Source organism: Letharia columbiana, assembly GCF_014066305.1.
Source record: "Letharia columbiana isolate WasteWater2 chromosome Unknown Sc0000027_s0, whole genome shotgun sequence".
In the NCBI taxonomy this organism is placed as follows: domain Eukaryota; kingdom Fungi; phylum Ascomycota; class Lecanoromycetes; order Lecanorales; family Parmeliaceae; genus Letharia; species Letharia columbiana.
The window spans coordinates 249,759-267,566 of record NW_023501069.1 but is presented as its reverse complement, the minus strand read 5'-3'; the positions used below and the strand labels follow the sequence as shown (position 1 = coordinate 267,566).

General features: G+C 49.9%; 6 protein-coding genes across 6 annotated transcripts; 5 read left to right on the top strand and 1 right to left on the bottom strand.

Moving 5' to 3' along the window:
* Positions 1-1,384: 1,384 nt before the first annotated feature.
* Positions 1,385-3,043, bottom strand: HO173_007967 (uncharacterized protein; the record flags this gene model as incomplete). The annotated part of the gene is made up of 5 exons (XM_037309867.1): positions 1,385-1,896; positions 1,987-2,038; positions 2,107-2,469; positions 2,529-2,878; positions 2,926-3,043. The coding sequence occupies 5 exons, from the start codon at positions 3,041-3,043 to the stop codon at positions 1,385-1,387; spliced, it is 1,395 nt and encodes a 464-aa protein (XP_037163164.1).
* Positions 3,044-3,355: 312 nt separating this feature from the next.
* HO173_007966 (uncharacterized protein) lies at positions 3,356-4,098 on the top strand (the record flags this gene model as incomplete). The annotated part of the gene is made up of 2 exons (XM_037309866.1): positions 3,356-3,718; positions 3,778-4,098. The coding sequence occupies 2 exons, from the start codon at positions 3,356-3,358 to the stop codon at positions 4,096-4,098; spliced, it is 684 nt and encodes a 227-aa protein (XP_037163163.1).
* An 880-nt stretch (positions 4,099-4,978) lies between these two features.
* HO173_007965 (uncharacterized protein) lies at positions 4,979-7,535 on the top strand (the record flags this gene model as incomplete). The annotated part of the gene is made up of 7 exons (XM_037309865.1): positions 4,979-5,046; positions 5,281-5,471; positions 5,520-6,488; positions 6,542-6,649; positions 7,099-7,227; positions 7,283-7,293; positions 7,350-7,535. The coding sequence occupies 7 exons, from the start codon at positions 4,979-4,981 to the stop codon at positions 7,533-7,535; spliced, it is 1,662 nt and encodes a 553-aa protein (XP_037163162.1).
* Positions 7,536-8,705: 1,170 nt separating this feature from the next.
* Positions 8,706-13,418, top strand: HO173_007964 (uncharacterized protein; the record flags this gene model as incomplete). Its single annotated transcript, XM_037309864.1, has 5 exons — positions 8,706-8,753; positions 11,998-12,043; positions 12,108-12,619; positions 12,674-12,875; positions 13,087-13,418. 5 exons carry the CDS (start codon positions 8,706-8,708, stop codon positions 13,416-13,418), a joined length of 1,140 nt encoding a protein of 379 aa, XP_037163161.1.
* Positions 13,419-14,904: 1,486 nt separating this feature from the next.
* HO173_007963 (uncharacterized protein) lies at positions 14,905-15,791 on the top strand (the record flags this gene model as incomplete). Its single annotated transcript, XM_037309863.1, has 2 exons — positions 14,905-15,369; positions 15,426-15,791. The coding sequence occupies 2 exons, from the start codon at positions 14,905-14,907 to the stop codon at positions 15,789-15,791; spliced, it is 831 nt and encodes a 276-aa protein (XP_037163160.1).
* A 98-nt stretch (positions 15,792-15,889) lies between these two features.
* Positions 15,890-16,960, top strand: HO173_007962 (uncharacterized protein; the record flags this gene model as incomplete). Its single annotated transcript, XM_037309862.1, has 1 exon — positions 15,890-16,960. The coding sequence occupies one exon, from the start codon at positions 15,890-15,892 to the stop codon at positions 16,958-16,960; it is 1,071 nt and encodes a 356-aa protein (XP_037163159.1).
* Positions 16,961-17,808: the final 848 nt, after the last annotated feature.

Below are 17,808 nucleotides of genomic sequence, written 5' to 3'. Positions count from 1 at the left end.
ATTCATTCTTCAAGTGTTTAAGCTACGTCGACGAAGCGAGAGTACAAAGAAAAGAAAAGCCTCTCCCCCAATAATAGCGAAGACGTTGACGAGCAAAGATGTAAGGCAGAATAAGGCAGAAAAAGGTTGGGAGGGAAGAGGGGCGCCGGTTGGTGTAGTCTAGAAGTAGCCCTTCTCCAAATGCCAAGAATCACGTGATAGCGCGCTTCTGCGAATCATCACCGTCTCGCCCCGTCTCTCACCCAGCGAACATCTGCCGCCAACAACAACAGCAATCCTTTTCAAAGCTGTCCTGGGTACGGATACCTAAACGTGTTCCTGCCAATACGCCACCACGCACATATCTGTATCCACAATCCACTCGAAACCAATTCTATCATCGCACCATCAGTTGCAACTACGAGACCTCCCATCCTGGGGAACTTCCTCTTGCTTTAGCTTTTGACGATTGATACTTTTCAGCTCGACCGCGGAATCTCGCAGTCTCCTACTAGCAAAACGGATACTCGATGCTCTCAGTCTGGAGCGAAACCGTCCACCATCAAGGCTCACACATTCACATCGCACTACTCCACCATAGATAACCACCAGTTTTTGCTCTGCTGTCCCAAGAAGCCTGGCCAAAAGCGGTATGGTTCCATCGTTCCCTCCGTCCAAGGAGATTCCAGGGTAGAAACCCGAACAATAAGACCATTCCGGAGTAGAGCCCCAACGTTGAAACAGCTCGAAAGGACATTATCAGCCTTCACCCCCATTCTTTCGCGAGTTTTTCGAGGTAGAACCCATACAGTGAGACAGCTCGAAGGGCGACTATGGACCTTCAGGTCCAGGAACGGGTGTTGCAACTCGCAAAGTGGTCCCAAATTAGAAAAGCTTGCTCCGAAAATGAATAGAAAAATTCCGAGTCTTTGGTGGAGTCATGCTGATTGCCTCGTGTCGTCCTCGACCCACAACTCCAGCGCTCTTAGCTTGAGGGATGGGCCAGCACAACGGGACCAAGCCTTCAGCATAGGACACGACATCAAGCAGGTATACAGTTCCTATTGCTTGTGACAATGATGTACAAATATATTACAATATACAGCGATAAGCTGTGGTCGAAGAATGTAATACTCATCGCTTATGGCTCGCTCTTTCTTGACTGTCGACAAGCAACAAACCAGTCAAGCCAGCAAGAGTTGCAGTCTCATTTGTTGATAGGTCCTCTTCCATGCACATGCAGAGTTTTCACCCCAACCGATTTGGCACTTCTTGTTGAGTGACGATCTTTGCAGGGTGTTCGAAAAAGTACCAACTTTGGTCCATCCTTGTAATCTCTGCTTGCTTTGGCGTTTTGGACCGTAGCAACTGTCACTCTTGGTGCACATTCGCTTCAAGACCCTGTCTATTTGATTTCGGCCCAACCCGTCTGGTCTCGCCCTTTTAAAGCTGCAGCTTCTTGACTGCCATGGACCCTACCCGCTTGTGCCTCTGAACAAGCCGATGTGAAGATGGTGACAAAGTCCCATACTTCATTGAAGGTGTTGAAGAGCGGCGCTGGGGCAACGCGGATCACATCCGGCCTACGTTCGTCCACGATGACGCCAGCATCCTCTAGAAACCTCATGACACCCTCAAGTAGCCCTGGCTCTAGACGGACGCTTAGTTGAGCGCCTCGCTCTTCTTGATTCGAGGGCGTAATGATTTGGTAAGGCAAGTGTTTCTTGTAGTGGCTGTTGGCCGAAGGCGGGTGCAGTAAGAGGTCTTCGAGGTACGCAGTCATGGTCTTCGATTTAGCCCGGATGGTGGCCATGTCGGTAAGGGCGAATATTTCAAGCGAAGCAATGACAGCTGTGAGAGCAAGAGCCGAGGGATTACCGACCTGCCACCCAGCGGCGCCAGGAATCGGAATGAAATCTGAGAGACGAGCACATCAGTGACCTTGCAGAACATAGCTATCTGAGAGACTGGCGGCCGAGAAGCCGGGGAAAAAAAGGGATAACCTACCGCTACCCATGGCAAATCGCATTGCCTTGTCTCCCCCCACCATCCGCACAATCTGTCTCGAAAGCCATCCGCGCCGTTTTTCGTTGCAGAGACATCTACCTGTCCATGTCTAGAATTTACAAATAGTCCACCAATAGCCCCAGGACCTGAATTGACGTATTTGTAGTTGCACCAAGCTGCGAAATCAACATCCCACTCTGTCAGCCGCAAATCTACATTTCCCACTGCATGAGCAAGATCCCAACCTATGATTATACCGTGTTTGTGGGCGTGGGCAGTGATTGCCTTGATGTCGAGGTACTGGCCAGTATAGTATTGAATGCCAGGTAGAAGAATTAGAGCTGTGGTGGAAGCATGCTTGTCGATGACGGAAAGAACATGGGTGGTGGATATAGTTGCCGCTGTGGGATCTTCCGGTTCAATGAGTACCATGGCTTGCTTTGGGTCAAAGTTGTGATGCCGGATTTGGGACTCCACAGCATACTGAAGTCATGTCAGAGATAGCCGACAAATGCTTTAAGAGCAGGCCCAACGTTTCATACATGATCACTCGGGAATGCTTTTCCTTCAATGATGATTTTGTATTTCTCTTGATTTGGCCGGTAAAAGCTTGCCATCAGAAGGTGTAGATTGGCCGTCAGCGTCTCCATGACAGCGACTTCGCTGGTATTCGCACCCACAAGAGGAGCCATAAGCTTTGCAGCTGCATCGTCGGCATGTAGGAAGGGGGGAAGGTCAGAGTCTTCATGTTCTGTGAAGTGACCGAGCACCCCTTTCGTTGCCCACGCCGAGAGGTGGGAGGCTATGCGTTTGGAAGTCCGTTTGGGCTGAGGTCCTAACGAGTTCCCGCAAAAATAAATGCAAGGTCTGTTGCCATCGTCACTGTTTGAAGCTGTCAATGAGTATATTGAGCTGGCTCCAAAAGAGGGAGACTCATACCAGATTCGATTTTGGTTGGAATTAAAAACTCTCCCCTAAAGCTTTTCAGAGGATCTTTGGCATCAAGCTGGACTGCATGTTCTCGTCCGTTTAGTTTTGCTGGTTGAGTAGCAGACATTGCTGTAGCCACAAGTGGGCGAGGTGGGGTGAAGCTTCAGGCGCGCTATCAGCAAGAAGTGGCAATTGCAGTGGTAGAGCCTTCTCGAACGTTGACAATATGAGCACGAAATACTGTTGTACGAGGTCTATGTTTCACATATGACTTCTTTGAACCGTCTCTGCACTTCGATTGCCGTACTTTTTGTTTGGCTTGTTACCTCCGCTGGCGTCGGCAGAATCGCTAGCCCCGCAGTGGCCAATAATCAATACGTCCCTACGTTGACCCAAACATTTCTTTTCAGCATAATCTTCTACTGCTGCACCTACAATAATGGAAATTCGAACGCTCTTGCGGCCGCTTGTTTGGGTAGCAAAGCACGAGCTTGCATTTGCTAGAACAGCAAGCACATCTAACGCAAATACTCAACGACATTTATCAGCCAGTCAACATTCTTACGCATCCATACCCGATTTCCTCCTACCATCTTCTGTCACGAAAAAGCATCATGCTTCCACCATATCACATCGTCGCAGACCTCTCCTTCAATCCGCCCCAGCGAGCCCGGGCCATCCATTACAGCGGCGCATGTTCTCCGCTTCGACCGCTGCCAAAGCAGCAGTAGTCACTGCAAATCCTCGAAAAGATGAATACGGTAATGAAATGCTCATAGATATCACGGCACGTGCTGCAAACGTATGTTCATTTCATTATTCGTTACCCCATCACACTACAATTACTAATAACGGTTCCAGCGTCTTAAAGAAATCATGTCCAAGGACTCCAATCCTAATCTTGCTTTACGAGTCACAGTCGAGTCCGGCGGGTGCCACGGCTTTCAATATCTTATGTCTCTTACCAACACATCTGCAATATCTCCCGAAGATGATACAATATTCGAGTCGAGCGATTTTTCGGGGGCAAAGGTGGTTATGGACGAGCCAAGTCTGGAGCTGCTGAAGGGGAGTCAGGTTGACTTCACTATGGAGCTGATTGGAAGCCAATTCAAGATAGTGGGCAATCCAGCCGCTACAAGCAGCTGTGGCTGTGGAACAAGTTTCGATATAAAGCCTTGACAAACGAGTTGGGCCTCAACCTAAAGACACTCCAAATACTTGAAGAATTTAGAAATGGTGCTGGAGGTGCATTATGCTAGATTCCAGATAGACACAAGAGAAAGTTTACTCCAAGAATCGAAGCATAATCGAGGCTTTCCTGGAGGAGCTGAGGCTGATCATGTATTCACATGGACAGTAAAGGAGGGAAGTGCCTGTGGGAAAGTGGTTTACGGAGTGGTGGAGTATTAGTTCGTGACGTCCGGCGCCCCTCCTCATACAGGTATGGAGAGATGCTGAAAGTTTGGAACTTCCTTAGGTCGGGCAATGCTTGGGGGTAAATGCTACATGACCGTGGACACAGAGGTTGTTCTTAGGTAGAGAATGGCCAAGGAGCTTTCTACTATCTTGGGGAAGGAAAGGACCCCAGACGCAACTCCTAGACTAGCCGTAGAGAGATGATATTTTGCTTCGCACATACATCTTTGACAGCGCATGCAGCTTTCAATGACTAGGTAAACAAGCTAGCTTTTATTTACAATAAAAATGGATTGTGAACGTGGAACACGTCTCTCAAGTCTCTTCTTACCTGCAGCCTGCCCAAACTGACAATTTATTTCGTCACACGTACTCGAGTAGATGAGTCTTTGTCTTGGCACGAAGTAAGGTACCTAAGGTACCTTAGTGAGATTGCTTAGGTAACAGAAGGGCGCTAAAGAATTTTGAATCGTGCCCTGGCTTCAACTTCATCGGTAACGAAATTTTCATCCTTGTCACCACATCTCGTCCTCACCCTCACCATCAACAAATCCCCTATCCTGGTTTCGGTATTCTCTCTTTCTATCCTTGTTCTCTTACAGACACGAGACTGGTGTATCTGGATCAATAAACAACCGACAACATGTCGTACGGTGGTGGCTATGGCGGTAGCCGTGGTGGTGGTGGAGGAGGGGGAGGATACTCAAATGGGTACGATGACTATCCAGGCCACAATTCGGGTGGAACTTCAGGAGGTCGAGACTATTCTACAGCCTATTCCAGCGGGTATGATTATCCAAGGTCTAGAAGTTGCAGTCTAAGTTGTCCCTGCATGACATGTCGTTGCACTCTCTCTCGGCACTTGCTGTTCCTTTCCTCATCACTTACTGTCCCGCGTCATTGTGGCTAGGTGTTGACATTCACTGACATGATTTCGAGGTACAGTGGAACCAACGGTTACTCTGGAGGTGGCAGCAACGGCTACTCAAACGGCTTCTCAAACGGAGGCGGTTACGGTGGATCGACCAACGGTTACAGCGGAGGAGGAGGCTACGGAGGAGGAGGAGCAAGCTTTGGAGGTGCAGGTGGCGACAAGATGTCGAATCTAGGCGCCAATCTGAAGATTCAGTCATTCGGTATGATTACTACCTGTTTTGGTAGCACTATGTCTGACAAAGGCATAGATCTATCCACAATGCCAAAGTTCGAAAAGTCTTTTTACAAGGAGGATTCCGAGGTTTCTGCTCGCTCTGAACGCGAAGTCGCAGACTTCCGCAAGCTCAAGGAGATCACTATCCAAGGCAACAATGTACCCCGACCTGTCCACACTTTCGACGAGGCTGGTTTCCCCAAATATGTCATGGATGAGGTAAAAGCTCAAGGTTTTGCTGCACCCACAGCCATCCAGTCTCAAGGCTGGCCTATGGCGCTCTCTGGACGTGATGTGGTTGGAATCGCAGAGACTGGATCAGGGAAGACTCTGACATACTGCCTGCCTGGAATAGTTCACATCAATGCTCAGCCTCTCCTCGCTCCCGGTGATGGACCCATCGTACTGGTTTTGGCACCTACCCGTGAGCTAGCTGTGCAGATCCAACAGGAGATGACCAAATTCGGCAAATCCTCCCGTATCCGCAACACCTGTGTCTATGGCGGTGTCCCCAAAGGTGGCCAAATTCGGGACCTCGCCAAAGGCGTCGAAGTCTGCATAGCTACACCCGGTCGTCTTATCGACATGCTGGAATCTGGAAAGACTAATCTTCGTCGTGTCACTTATCTTGTCCTCGATGAAGCTGACCGCATGTTAGACATGGGTTTCGAGCCACAGATCCGGAAAATCATCGGCCAGATTCGTCCGGACCGTCAGACATGCATGTGGTCTGCAACATGGCCTAAGGACGTCCGTCAACTGGCCTCGGACTACCTCCAAGATTACATTCAGGTCAATATTGGATCCATGGATCTTTCAGCTAATCATCGTATCACCCAAATCGTTGAAATTGTTTCTGAATTCGACAAACGTGACAAGATGACCAAGCATCTTGAGCGTATCATGGAAGACCGAGATTCCAAGATCTTGCTCTTTACAGGTACTAAGCGTGTAGCAGACGAGATAACTAGGTTTCTGCGACAAGACGGATGGCCAGCGCTGTGTAAGTTGATTGAGCTCGCCCTTCCAGCCTATCCGTAGCTGACGTTGGTCTAGCAATCCACGGCGACAAGCAGCAGAACGAGCGCGACTGGGTCCTGAATGAGTTCAAAACGGGGAAGAGCCCCATCATGGTTGCCACTGATGTGGCTTCACGTGGTATTGGTATGATTGACCGCCGATCTGCACCTCCCCCTTCCTTTCCCATTTCCTCAATTGACGTCGTGTGGCTCTGTTTCTGTGAAGCTTTGCTCTCTGCAGACGTACGCGCTGCAGCTGCTACTTTCTGGTCCAGGCTCATCATGATTTCTTTTGGCTATCCAGCCAGAAGCTCTTGGATATCCGTTGCAGTGTGGCTTGCTACATCTTTCATTCCGTCTCGTTATGTACCATCAGGGTACCGAGGCGGATTGGATTTTTCTTGACTTGTTCAAGCTGCATTCCCCAGGATTATCCAGGACCATGATACTTGCCACGCTTTGGACCAGGTTGTTATGAGATGTTGTCTCCATGCAGAGAGCTATGCAGAGAGTCTTGCAGATGCATACTGCCTCACGACTAACATTGACATCATTTTTCGTCATGACTTTTGTTGAATGCTAACCCCATTGAAGATGTCAAGAACATTACTCATGTCTTCAACTATGACTACCCCAACAACTCGGAAGATTACGTTCACCGTATTGGGCGTACTGGTCGCGCTGGATCGAAGGGTACTGCCATTACATTATTCACAACTGAGAGTATGTATCTCCTGCTTTATCTCAAAGGCAGCAAATGCTGACCAATATGTTACAGACTCCAAGCAGGTGCGCGCTCAATGTTCCTGCCCCGCATCCTAAATTGTACTGATAGGTTCGACTAGGCACGCGATCTAGTAGCTGTTCTCACAGAATCCAAGCAGCAAATTGATCCTCGTCTCCACGAGATGGCTCGCTACGGTGGTGGCGGAGGGGGTGGTCGTTATGGTCGTGGTGGAGGTCGCGGAGGTGGACGTGGAGGTTTCACGAGCTCGAACGCTGCACCTATGGGTGGAGGTCGACGCTGGTAATTGCCTCACTTATCGACGACGGCTCCGGCAGGTGCCTCTTTGTCATAACACATCTCACCGAATTTCTGGTGCTTGCCGACTATCATCAACTCAGACCGACTTACAGTACTTCAACCTTTCAAATCGTCACCTCAGGGTGACTCATGCCCGTTCCTCCTCCGACTGGCGTTCGACTGGCATCTCCTCATTAGATTTCATTTGTATTTTCCGGCATCACTACAGCAGCTAAGGCAGGCGTCCGTGGATTAGTTGGAGGAGAATTGCACAAAATGAAAGCTCAAAGCTTTATGGCGGTAGTGGTGATGTGAGTCATTGCAGACTCAAAAGCCAACATCATAGAGTGCTATCATAGACATCCCTAACTTAGAAAACGACAACATGGTTTAGTAGATTGATCATCAGGTGTAGTGAACAGTTTTTAGATCGTCTATGCCATTGCAACTTGGCCTTGATCGAGGTGCCGGCTTTTGTACTTTTCTTCCTGTGGATTTGACGAGCTAAGGTAGTGCGGTGTTCAACATAGCCTAAGGTAAGCGGACGCGCACCAAAATCCACCGTCCTAGTACAGTTTTGCATTCGTCGCTTTTCTCCAGCTTTTCCTCAGCTTTTCTTTTCAAAACCCTGATGCTTATGCCCGTCGACAGGTCGGCTTAGGCTGCGTTGCTTGCCAAACACTCCCTCTCTGTAGGTCCAGTCCTTTCGGCGGCGTGTTAGCGAACTCGAATGCCACCCACGGTTCAACGTCTTTCAGGTCATTGTCGTTATATCAGCGATCCAAGCTGCCAGAAGGAACGGACCTTGTGACAGCCTGGGCTCCTGCGCCCCTGTCTCCTTGCCTAACAAAGGACCAATGCTTGGAATGTTCTCCAGCCTCCACCTCTTGGCGACGATAACATTTATCGTTGTTCGTATTCGACATCGCATCTTCCATCCTCTTTCAGACAAGGCTCGGCCCCCAATGGCCGTAGCATCAGATAATCAATGGAACTTCCTGCTACAGATATGATACGCGAGACACGTAAGCCTAGATCTAAAAAGTTATTGCGAAAAGCCTCGCTGCTCTTCATATGCAGGAGTCGATGACGGTTCGAATTCGATCTTGTGTGGTTTCATGCAGGCGCTTTGATCCAACCACTCACTGTTCGGCGGGAATTGCCCAGGCTTCGCAAAATGGCAAGGATGCACACAGTCTTGTATCTCCGCTTCCTTATCAATTACGTAAAGCAATCAAGGACCCCTCGACCCTCTCATGTTCAGCAGGCCGAAATTATTTGCCGTCCCAGAAAAGGATGTGTGTATAATTTTGGTCGATGTTGTAGGAACCTTTTGCGTTGAAGTAGAACACGCCGGTAACAATTCAAGAAGAGGCTCAGATATAGCGTCCATGCATAGCCTCAAGCTTTACTCTTCGAGGCCAAGGATCTTAGATGGTCGGTGACTCGGTCGTGTGCCTTAGGAGAACCCCAGGAAAACGGTCATCCGAAATGCTGGGTTCCGCTAGTATTGTAGCTGCCGCAGTCGACAACGTGCTACAAATGGCGATATAAAATCCAAATCCCACGACACTTCTTCCATGATCCTTCGCATCTCTCTGTTATGGCCGTAAAAGCTTTCTCGTTGCCGCTTCTAATCTCGTCGTCGTCATGTGCCTTGATATACTTTCCAATATATTGTTTTTTCCTTCAGATACGGTTATTTCCGACCAAGACCCCACGTTCAACGGCTTCCAGCCACACAGATCCGACCTCGCGAAGGCTTCCCGATCTCTCTGCCCTTGACGGTGGCGTGGATTAAGACGCCCCGCCCCACATGTGGAAGAGCAAATGATGATGTTGCATTGCAGCATGCGTCGAGCACGAGGTCCCCTCCTTCGGAAGGCAGATAGAAGCCTGCAATTACCCTTGTCTAAATTCGGCCGTTGCGGCCAAAGATCTTCAGCCCTTAGTTCCGTAGGCTGGGAAGACCAGATAGCCAGCCGATGAGGCTGCGGCGTGAATGGTGGGCTTACAGTGACAAGTCCTCCTGGGTTGCATGAAAAGGCATCTTGAACAATAATGATCCTGCAGTCCAGACGCTGAGTATGACCATGATTTGTCGACCATCGGTCAGAATTGCTAGTCTATGCGCTGGAGCAGACCAATCATAACTTGTCCTCTGAAGCGCTTTCCAACAGACGGCATCGAGAGCCGAAGCAGACCACAGGATTTCCTGCCCCGCCTTTGCCATTATTTTGTTTTTTTTTTTTTTTTTTTCTTTTGTTTTTTCTGTTCTTTTTCTTTTTGTTTTTTATACTTTCGGTGCTTTCCTGAGCCTTTCCTCTGCCTTGCCATTCTTTCACTTTGTCCCAATCATCATTATGCAGTTGGCCATAAATAAAATGAGTGTTATTGCCCACCGCCTCTTTCACACTTCCCCAATGAAAAAGGTGGACAGAATGCATCGGAGTTGCGGGCCTGAAAGAGAAGGTGGAAGAGGATGCGCTGTCACCCCATTTGCTAGCCATCCCTCAAATTAATTACGCCACTTTCACCTTCGCCCACTGACAACTCATCCCTCGACCTCATTACGCGCCAGTCCCACAAAGTATTAGTCAGACGAGTATTTCGTCAATCACCATTCACCAAGCATAACCCCCCTATGACTGGCCGTGATCCCACCTGGAGCGAGCGGTTGTCGCTATAAAGCCTTGCATACTTCCTAAGACTCTAGCCGCATCTCTTCGTAGTTGGATTCTCATTTAGCCTCGATACTACACACACAATTCACACATTATTCATTATTTACACACCACCACACATGCTGAAACCCTTTGCCCTTTGCCTTTGCATTTGCCTTTGCCTTCATCATCCCATCAATTCAATCCATCCATTATCTTAGCCACCTGTTCACTACCAAAAGTCGGTAAGACGCCGAAGAGTGGCCGGGTTGTCTTGGCAGGGATAACCCCCCCCCTTCCCTTCCCCTTTCTCTTCCCGAGACAAATTTCACACGTCGAAAATTGAGATCGACCTAAGTGGCCTTAGCGTGCGACCGTAATTTCGACCTTCGACTAAAAATTCTCATCCCAACCTAACAACACCAACCATCCACGCTAGCTTACCTGATAGCCTCATCAGTAGCGTCTGCCACTGCAGTCGTCCAGCCTATACCAAATCGAGCATCACCAGATTTGATCTCTTGTTTACAGACAAGGGAACGATCCCGTTGAGTGTGAGTTTGAAAGAGGCAGAGCAAAGCAAAAACGCGTCCTCAGCAAGGCAAAGTCAAAACGCGCACAACATTATCATCATCATCATCATCATCAATCATCATCATCAATCATCATCATCAATCATCAGAAAGGAAAGCACGATCGCGACCTACTATCCATCCACAATCCGAAACACTGCAACGCTGGGGTTGAAACCTCGTAAGAAGCCACATATTATAACGCTTCACTCCCTCCTCTCTAATCGGAATACAGGTGTCGTTGGCGTGACAGATTTCCCTCCCATTCTGCCCGCCGGCCATCTCCCATCCAACTCGTATCGAACACCTTCAAGGTCGTTGTCAATTGATAATTTGCGGGGAAATCACGCACTTGAGCAAGTCTGAAAAGTGTGAGAAAGTGAAAAGTCAGCGGAGTAGCCGGAGTATCCTGCCTCTCTGCGGTAAAGTCAAGTGCGCCTTACCCTCAAGTGCTGAGCGAACTGTTTGCACCATTCGGTACACGGTGACGATCCTGCCGATCGCCGACCTAGTACTACTATCTTCCATATTCGAGCCTTCACCTCAAAGGCCTCGATTCACGAGTACCACCAAATCGAAAGTCAAAGTCGGCAAGAAAGCGCCAACCTCATAATTTGCCCCACGAATAAAACCCCCCTTAGCTTAACAACTCGCGTGGCGGGCATAGCATAGCACTTGCCTGCTTCACCACGGTCAACACTTCCTCGCCAGTCTCGCTTCCTTCACACACCAGTACTTGGAATCCCGTACCACTCTAAACCACTTCACTTTGTACAAGTGTGAAGACTACGGCTTGTGAAATCTGGGGCTCTTCATAACTCCCGTACTTGGCCTCAACGCTATCAATAACCGCCTCACTAGCCAAGGCCTCTAAAATTAGTTCTGAAGCTACACGGTTGTTCATTCACGCCATATCCCTTGCAACAGCGAGGCCCCGTTCAATCTGAGCCGAGCACGAGGTTTGAGCGGAAACCTTCGTGCCGTCCGACAAAGCTCGACACTTTCTTACTCCAGGCTTGGCTCCGTACTTCAACACCACACCGTCGTCGCGTGGTCTTAGTGTCCTGTCTTGATTTTTGACATCTCACCAAGACACCGACTACTTCTAGTTGGAGGCTATTCACAACAAGCTCACCGGCGTTCCACTATTGCGATTCTGTAAGTCGATTCGCTTCTCCACAGGCGGTGACCTTGTTTTCACTGAGCACTCAGGCTGATGCATCGTTGGCGACAGTCGCAGTTGATGGACAGAGGTGCATCCGACCAATACTCGCAGTCAGGTTTGCCCACACGTCCGCTTTGAGCTTTGGCCACCGAGAACCCGATCCTAAGAGACTGCCCCAGATTCGGCATCTACCGCGCAGTACCCACCGCAACAAGAAGGGCGACCCTCGACCTATCCTCCTTCTCAGCCATCAACGTCTGAGTATTCTGTGAATCCATCTTCGGCGCGTCCAGCAAAGTTGAATCCAGAATACGTCGCGCGTCAACACTACGCTCAACAACAGCTCAGTCACGCCAATACAGGAAGTATGGCTCAAGCAACAAGTCCGTCCATGTCCTTGCAAGATGGAAACTCGAATGACCATCATCATCCTCCACACATTAAGTCTAACGCGGATGTACCTGTAGATCCAAACATTGCTGCATCAAGTCCTACCTACCCACCGTATTCGCCATACGCGCCCCACGACATGAGTCATTACCAAGGTCACCCACCGCCTGGATACCCTCAACACTGGCCGCAGCAATACGCTGGCCATCCACATGGAATGCCTGGGGGACCATACAGCTCGCCTGGGACAGGCGCTTCAGCCCAAGGAACCCCATCCAGTGCCGGACCACGTTCGGGTCAGGTGAGTAGCGCGCATTCCTCTTACACCGTCCTTTTGACTTAGACCTTGGAACAGAATCCTCACCCGCTTTCTCAGGTCTACTCTTTTGTTCCAATTCCAGGTGCTCAACAACACAAGCGCCCTCGTCGCCGCTACGAAGAGATTGAACGCATGTACAAATGTGGGTGGCAAGGATGCGAGAAGGCATACGGTACACTGAACCACTTGAACGCGCATGTTACGATGCAGTCGCATGGCCAAAAGCGTACACCGGAAGGTTAGTCTACGTGTTTTTTTGTTTTGATTGTCGCAAAGTCGCGTTTCTGGTTAGATCGCGAAAATTCCCCATGATTTGGTTCTGGATTTACTAGTCAAGTTACACAACCTAAGCCTTATATTACGTTGCATGTAGCCTTATGCTTTCCATCGAATTTCTGTGGTTCCGCTTAACTAGCATGAGCTTAGCGTCTACTAACACATCACTATAGAATTCAAAGAAATCCGAAAGGAGTGGAAGCAACGTAAAAAGGAAGAAGACAATCAGCGCAAGGTTGAAGAAGAGAGAGCGCGCGCTGCAAACGGAGGCAGTGAACCATCGGCCGACCCCAACCAACCTCCAGGAGGGCAGAACTACCCACCTGGACCAGGCCGGCCTCAGCTACCTCCGATTGGATACGCGCCAGCCAGTGGTCAAGTTCCATCCGGCGGTTACCCAAGTGGAGTTGACCAAATGTACCAGGCTCAGGGGAACGGCCAGGTCTACCAACAGTACCCGCACTCGCCCTACGGCCAAGGGCAACAAATGTACGAACAACCTTGATCAACAAGGGCAGGAAGACGATGCTGACATGCAGCGCAGAAATTAATACCCTCCATCACTATGCTCCTATGGGGATCGGCTTGCTATGCTCAAAGTTGTCCTTTTCCTCGATAATTCGCGTACGATATCGGAAGCGTCTGGTCAAAAGCATATAGGTGGGAGTGGAGGAAAGGAATACCTGATGGGTGGCGGCTATCTGCAGTCATAGCTTACGGAGTCATCATGCATTGGGCAGGGTGGCTGTGATGTTGTTGTCTTCTTCATGAGTCGAGTTGCGCAGCACGAGATGACGACTGTTCTTTCATTTCCTTGCTGGTACGATTTCTGCTGTGCGTTTTTCTCACCGGCGGCAAGCATGCAGGAATGCAAGCTCCCGAGGCCGATGGAATCAGGGTGGACCAGCCAGATGAATTAATCTTGTTTCCTCAGCACGCATGCACATACACGGAAGGTGGAGGCTCTTATCTTTTCCCGAGTCGCTCGTTGTTTCCCGGAGAGCGCCGATAGATGGGATGCAGACCAAATGCACGCGACTGGGCGGCGATGCTTTCGTTGACGGCGGCTTGAAGCGATTCCAATTTTCACGGCATGCTACTGTATGTAGAATGGTAGCAGCGAGGCCACTAGCAGATTGAATGTTTAATGTTGCTACTTGCTATCATGCATCTGAATTGCCGTCCAGATCCTTGGAGTTTTTTCGTTTTTCGAGATCAGTGCGGTGAGCAAAACAAGGGGACTGTAGTGTTTTATATACTTTTGGGTGTTCAGTAATCCACCTCTGCCCTACAGAGAGGTGACTACGCTCCAAGGGCGATGGTTCAATCGAGGCAAAGCTACTGCTAATCCAGTAGTTTGGGCAAGTTCTGAATTGAAGACCCGAGGAAGTGGTAACGATGATACTTCTCAGCCCTATAAAGTAGTGGTGGTGGTGGTGGTGGTAGTGGCGGTAGTAATAGTAATAGTAAGGTAGTAATGCGAGATACATCGACGGAAGCTTAAGCTTTAGCCATACCATGCCATGCCATGCCAATGCCATGAGCCTACCTACTTACCTTACCTTACCTAGTTACCTTACTTATGTACGTGTACGCCGTGCGCGTCAAAGCAGCTCGCGCAACCGTGGGAACTAAAGGGAGGTCTACGTTAGAGGCCGTCTAGAGCATCTCCTAGACAATATGCCTACAAGCTTACCAACTACTCGGGAACCACTACGGTGTACTTGCAGCTTTAACGGCTAAAGGTTTGAAGGCTCAAGAGGCTGAAGAGGCTGACGGCTGAAGGCTGAGCGAGGTTCAGGTACCTTATCTTACCTTACCTTACCTTACCATAGCACCAGTACTCAGTAGTGAAGTTTTGCCTTCGTCTGCTTGCCCTTTCCTCGTTTGTCAATAGCTCCATTCGAGACGAAAAAATTACCCTCCCCAACCAACCAACCAAACTCAACTCCACATCTGCAGGACCTCCTGAGTCTTGGTAATCCTCTTCAATGCTCCACTGCAGCGCTTGTATACGAACCTGTATACGCACCGTCTTCTCCCGCCTCAGCAGTACCCAGCTCATATTGACATCATCCCCTCCTCATCTCCTGGCCAGTCAAGCAACTCGATGTTCAATATGGCTTCGACGAGGCTACGCTACAGAGGCTTACTTGACTCGACATGTGCCAGGCAGCGAGCCGGCACCTTTTCCTCATGATCGAACTCATATCAGTGATGCCAAATTCGAACAAGATAAAAAGTCAAAACTGGCACTCGAAGTACGCTGGCTGAAGGATCCCGTGAAGCTGGCAGACCACACGGTCACATTGCTGCGAGAAGACCAATTCGAGAAAGCACTGGACATTGTCAGACTGGCCAGCAGAGATGTGGTGTCTACCGTTAGCTGGAATCATCTCATTGACTATGAGATGAGTAAAGCGAGGGTTCCCAACGCTGTCAAGCTGTATAATGAGGTAAGCTCTTCTCTTGTCCACCATTTCCGTGTTTTGAAGCCTGACGCGTGCCGAAGATGAAGAAGCGTGCGCAGCTGCCTGATGCCTATACCTTCACTATACTCTTCCGCGGCTTCTCCTGGTGTCCTCGAAATCCGCAGATCTGTTCCCGTGCTCTCTCAATATACCAGTCCATGTTCGCCGAGAACAGCCCTGTCAGGCCGTCGATCATTCATACCAACGCGGTCCTGAAAGTCTGTGCTCTGGCACACGACGTTGATGCCCTCCTAGGCATTGCGGCCGAGTTACCTACTCGTGGCAGTGGTGCTCCCAACAACCTCACTTTCACAACCATATTGAACGGTATACAGAGTAAGGCAATTGAAGAGACCAATGGGCAAAAAGCAACTTCCAGGGGGAAGGTACGGGAAGAAACAAAATAAGAGCGCTAGCAGTTCACCAAGGACGAAGGATCTGGGTGGATGTCAGACAACGCTGGATGAGCGGAGATCTATACCTGGATGAGAAACTCGTCTGTGCCATGGGAAGATTGTTGTCGCTTGGCGGTGAGCCTCAAGATCTTGACGACATCCTTTCGCTACTCGAGCAGACAATGGGTTTACCACGACAAGTAGCCAGACTAGCCGATCCAGCTCTCGGAAGAGCTGGAGAAGCCTCTGGACCTAATGACGACCTGGAGCTCCTACCCCGTTCACCAGCCAACGTGGAGCTCGAGACTGTACTGTCGTCATCAAGAGAGGAAGACGACTTCCCCGAATTGCCCAGCGATCCATTAGCTCCTCTTCCCAAAGCCGCTGGGGCAACTCAGTCAGCCGTACGTCCCGGCCGCAACACCCTCTCCCTTGTAGTAGACGCATGTGTTCGCCTCAAATGTGCCCGTGCTGCGCAGAACTACTGGGGCCTCCTCACCTCACCTGATAGCGACAACAGAATCATTCCCGATAGCGAAAATTATCACACGTATCTACGTCTACTCCGTCTCCGACGATCCGCAAAGCTCGCCGTTGAGCTTGTCGACGAGTTGACATCTGGCGATTTGACAGGCAAGGCAGGTGTGGAGACGAAGACATTCAGAATCGCTCTGAGTTGTTGCGTCAGGGATAATAAGAATAGAAACTCGATATTTCATGCGGAAAAGCTGGTCAAGATAATGACGGAGACCCTATCTTATCCGGACGCTAAGGCTCTGGGCATGTACCTTCAAGTTGCGCTCCTCCAGAAGCCTCGAGATTGGCGCGTTATCATGAGCGCTATTCGTGGCTGCGAGCTTGGAGTGAGGAATCTACGCAGTCTAATAGCTTATGAGCCCGGTGGGCCTCGGAAGCAGAACGAAGAGGATATCTTAGAGCTAGTGAGGGGACTGATTAGTGCGATTGATGTAGTGCTCGATCTTGGTAATGAGGAGATTGATGGTAAAGAGAAGAAGAGGTGCAGAGAGCGGAGGCATATGCTGGCGGCATACGTTACGAGAACGCACCATCGCCGTGTGGCGGAGGGGAAAAGTCATGAAGTTAAAAAGGGGGAGGATGAGGGTACGGGCGGGAAGGTTTTATCTCCCAAGAGAAGCAGAAGTGGAAGGAGGGAGGAGTGATGACCACCCAAATTTGGATGGGGAGGGTGAGAATGACGGCTTTGAGGGTGAAAGGAATGAGGCTGTGGCTCGAAGGCCGGCAGAGGAGGTCAGTGATGGAATTCTTGGGCCTGGGAGGGGCGAATGGAAGAGGGAATGGGAACCGAGAAGGAGGGCGCAGGGATGGGAGAAGAAGGATAGGGAGACGATGGATAGGGAAAGTGTGGATAGGGGGTGGGCGTGGAAATTTCAGAGGGGACGGAATGACGAACGGGCAGAAAGGTATTAGGCATCGTAACGGCTGCTTGGATTCGTGGCCGCTGTACATATACCAAAGCCGCTATCGAACTGCATACCATGGTCTATTATATTAATACTGCTTTATACCGGTATAAGCATACCGTACGTAGGTTTGACTGTCTGCTGCTAGAAATCACAAAGCCTTGGCGAGAGTTGAAACTCCTGAAAAGTGCCAGAACAGAACCATTGATCACTTGCAGACGAGACCCACATATAAAGGACGGTGAATTCGAGTCGCCCGAGGTCCGCGAACAAGATTTTCGACTCTGTCAGAACGGCCCCCCCCTCGGCCAAGACTCGGCCGCATGTCTCTCTCCTGCGAGCTCTCGTCGACGCGCAGAAGAACGCTCGGTTCTCCGCACCTCACCGGCTTGGACGGAGAAACGGTTGAAACCCTCTGTACTTCGCCATCGCAGCTGCTACTATCATTTTTTGTTGATCAGAATTCTGACGGCTTACAACCGCTCTCCGTTTGGACTTTCACACTTTCTCTGACACTACGCCTCGCGGGCACGATGTTGAGAATCCAAAACGAAGCCGATACCATTGGCATCTTAGCGCTCATGGTG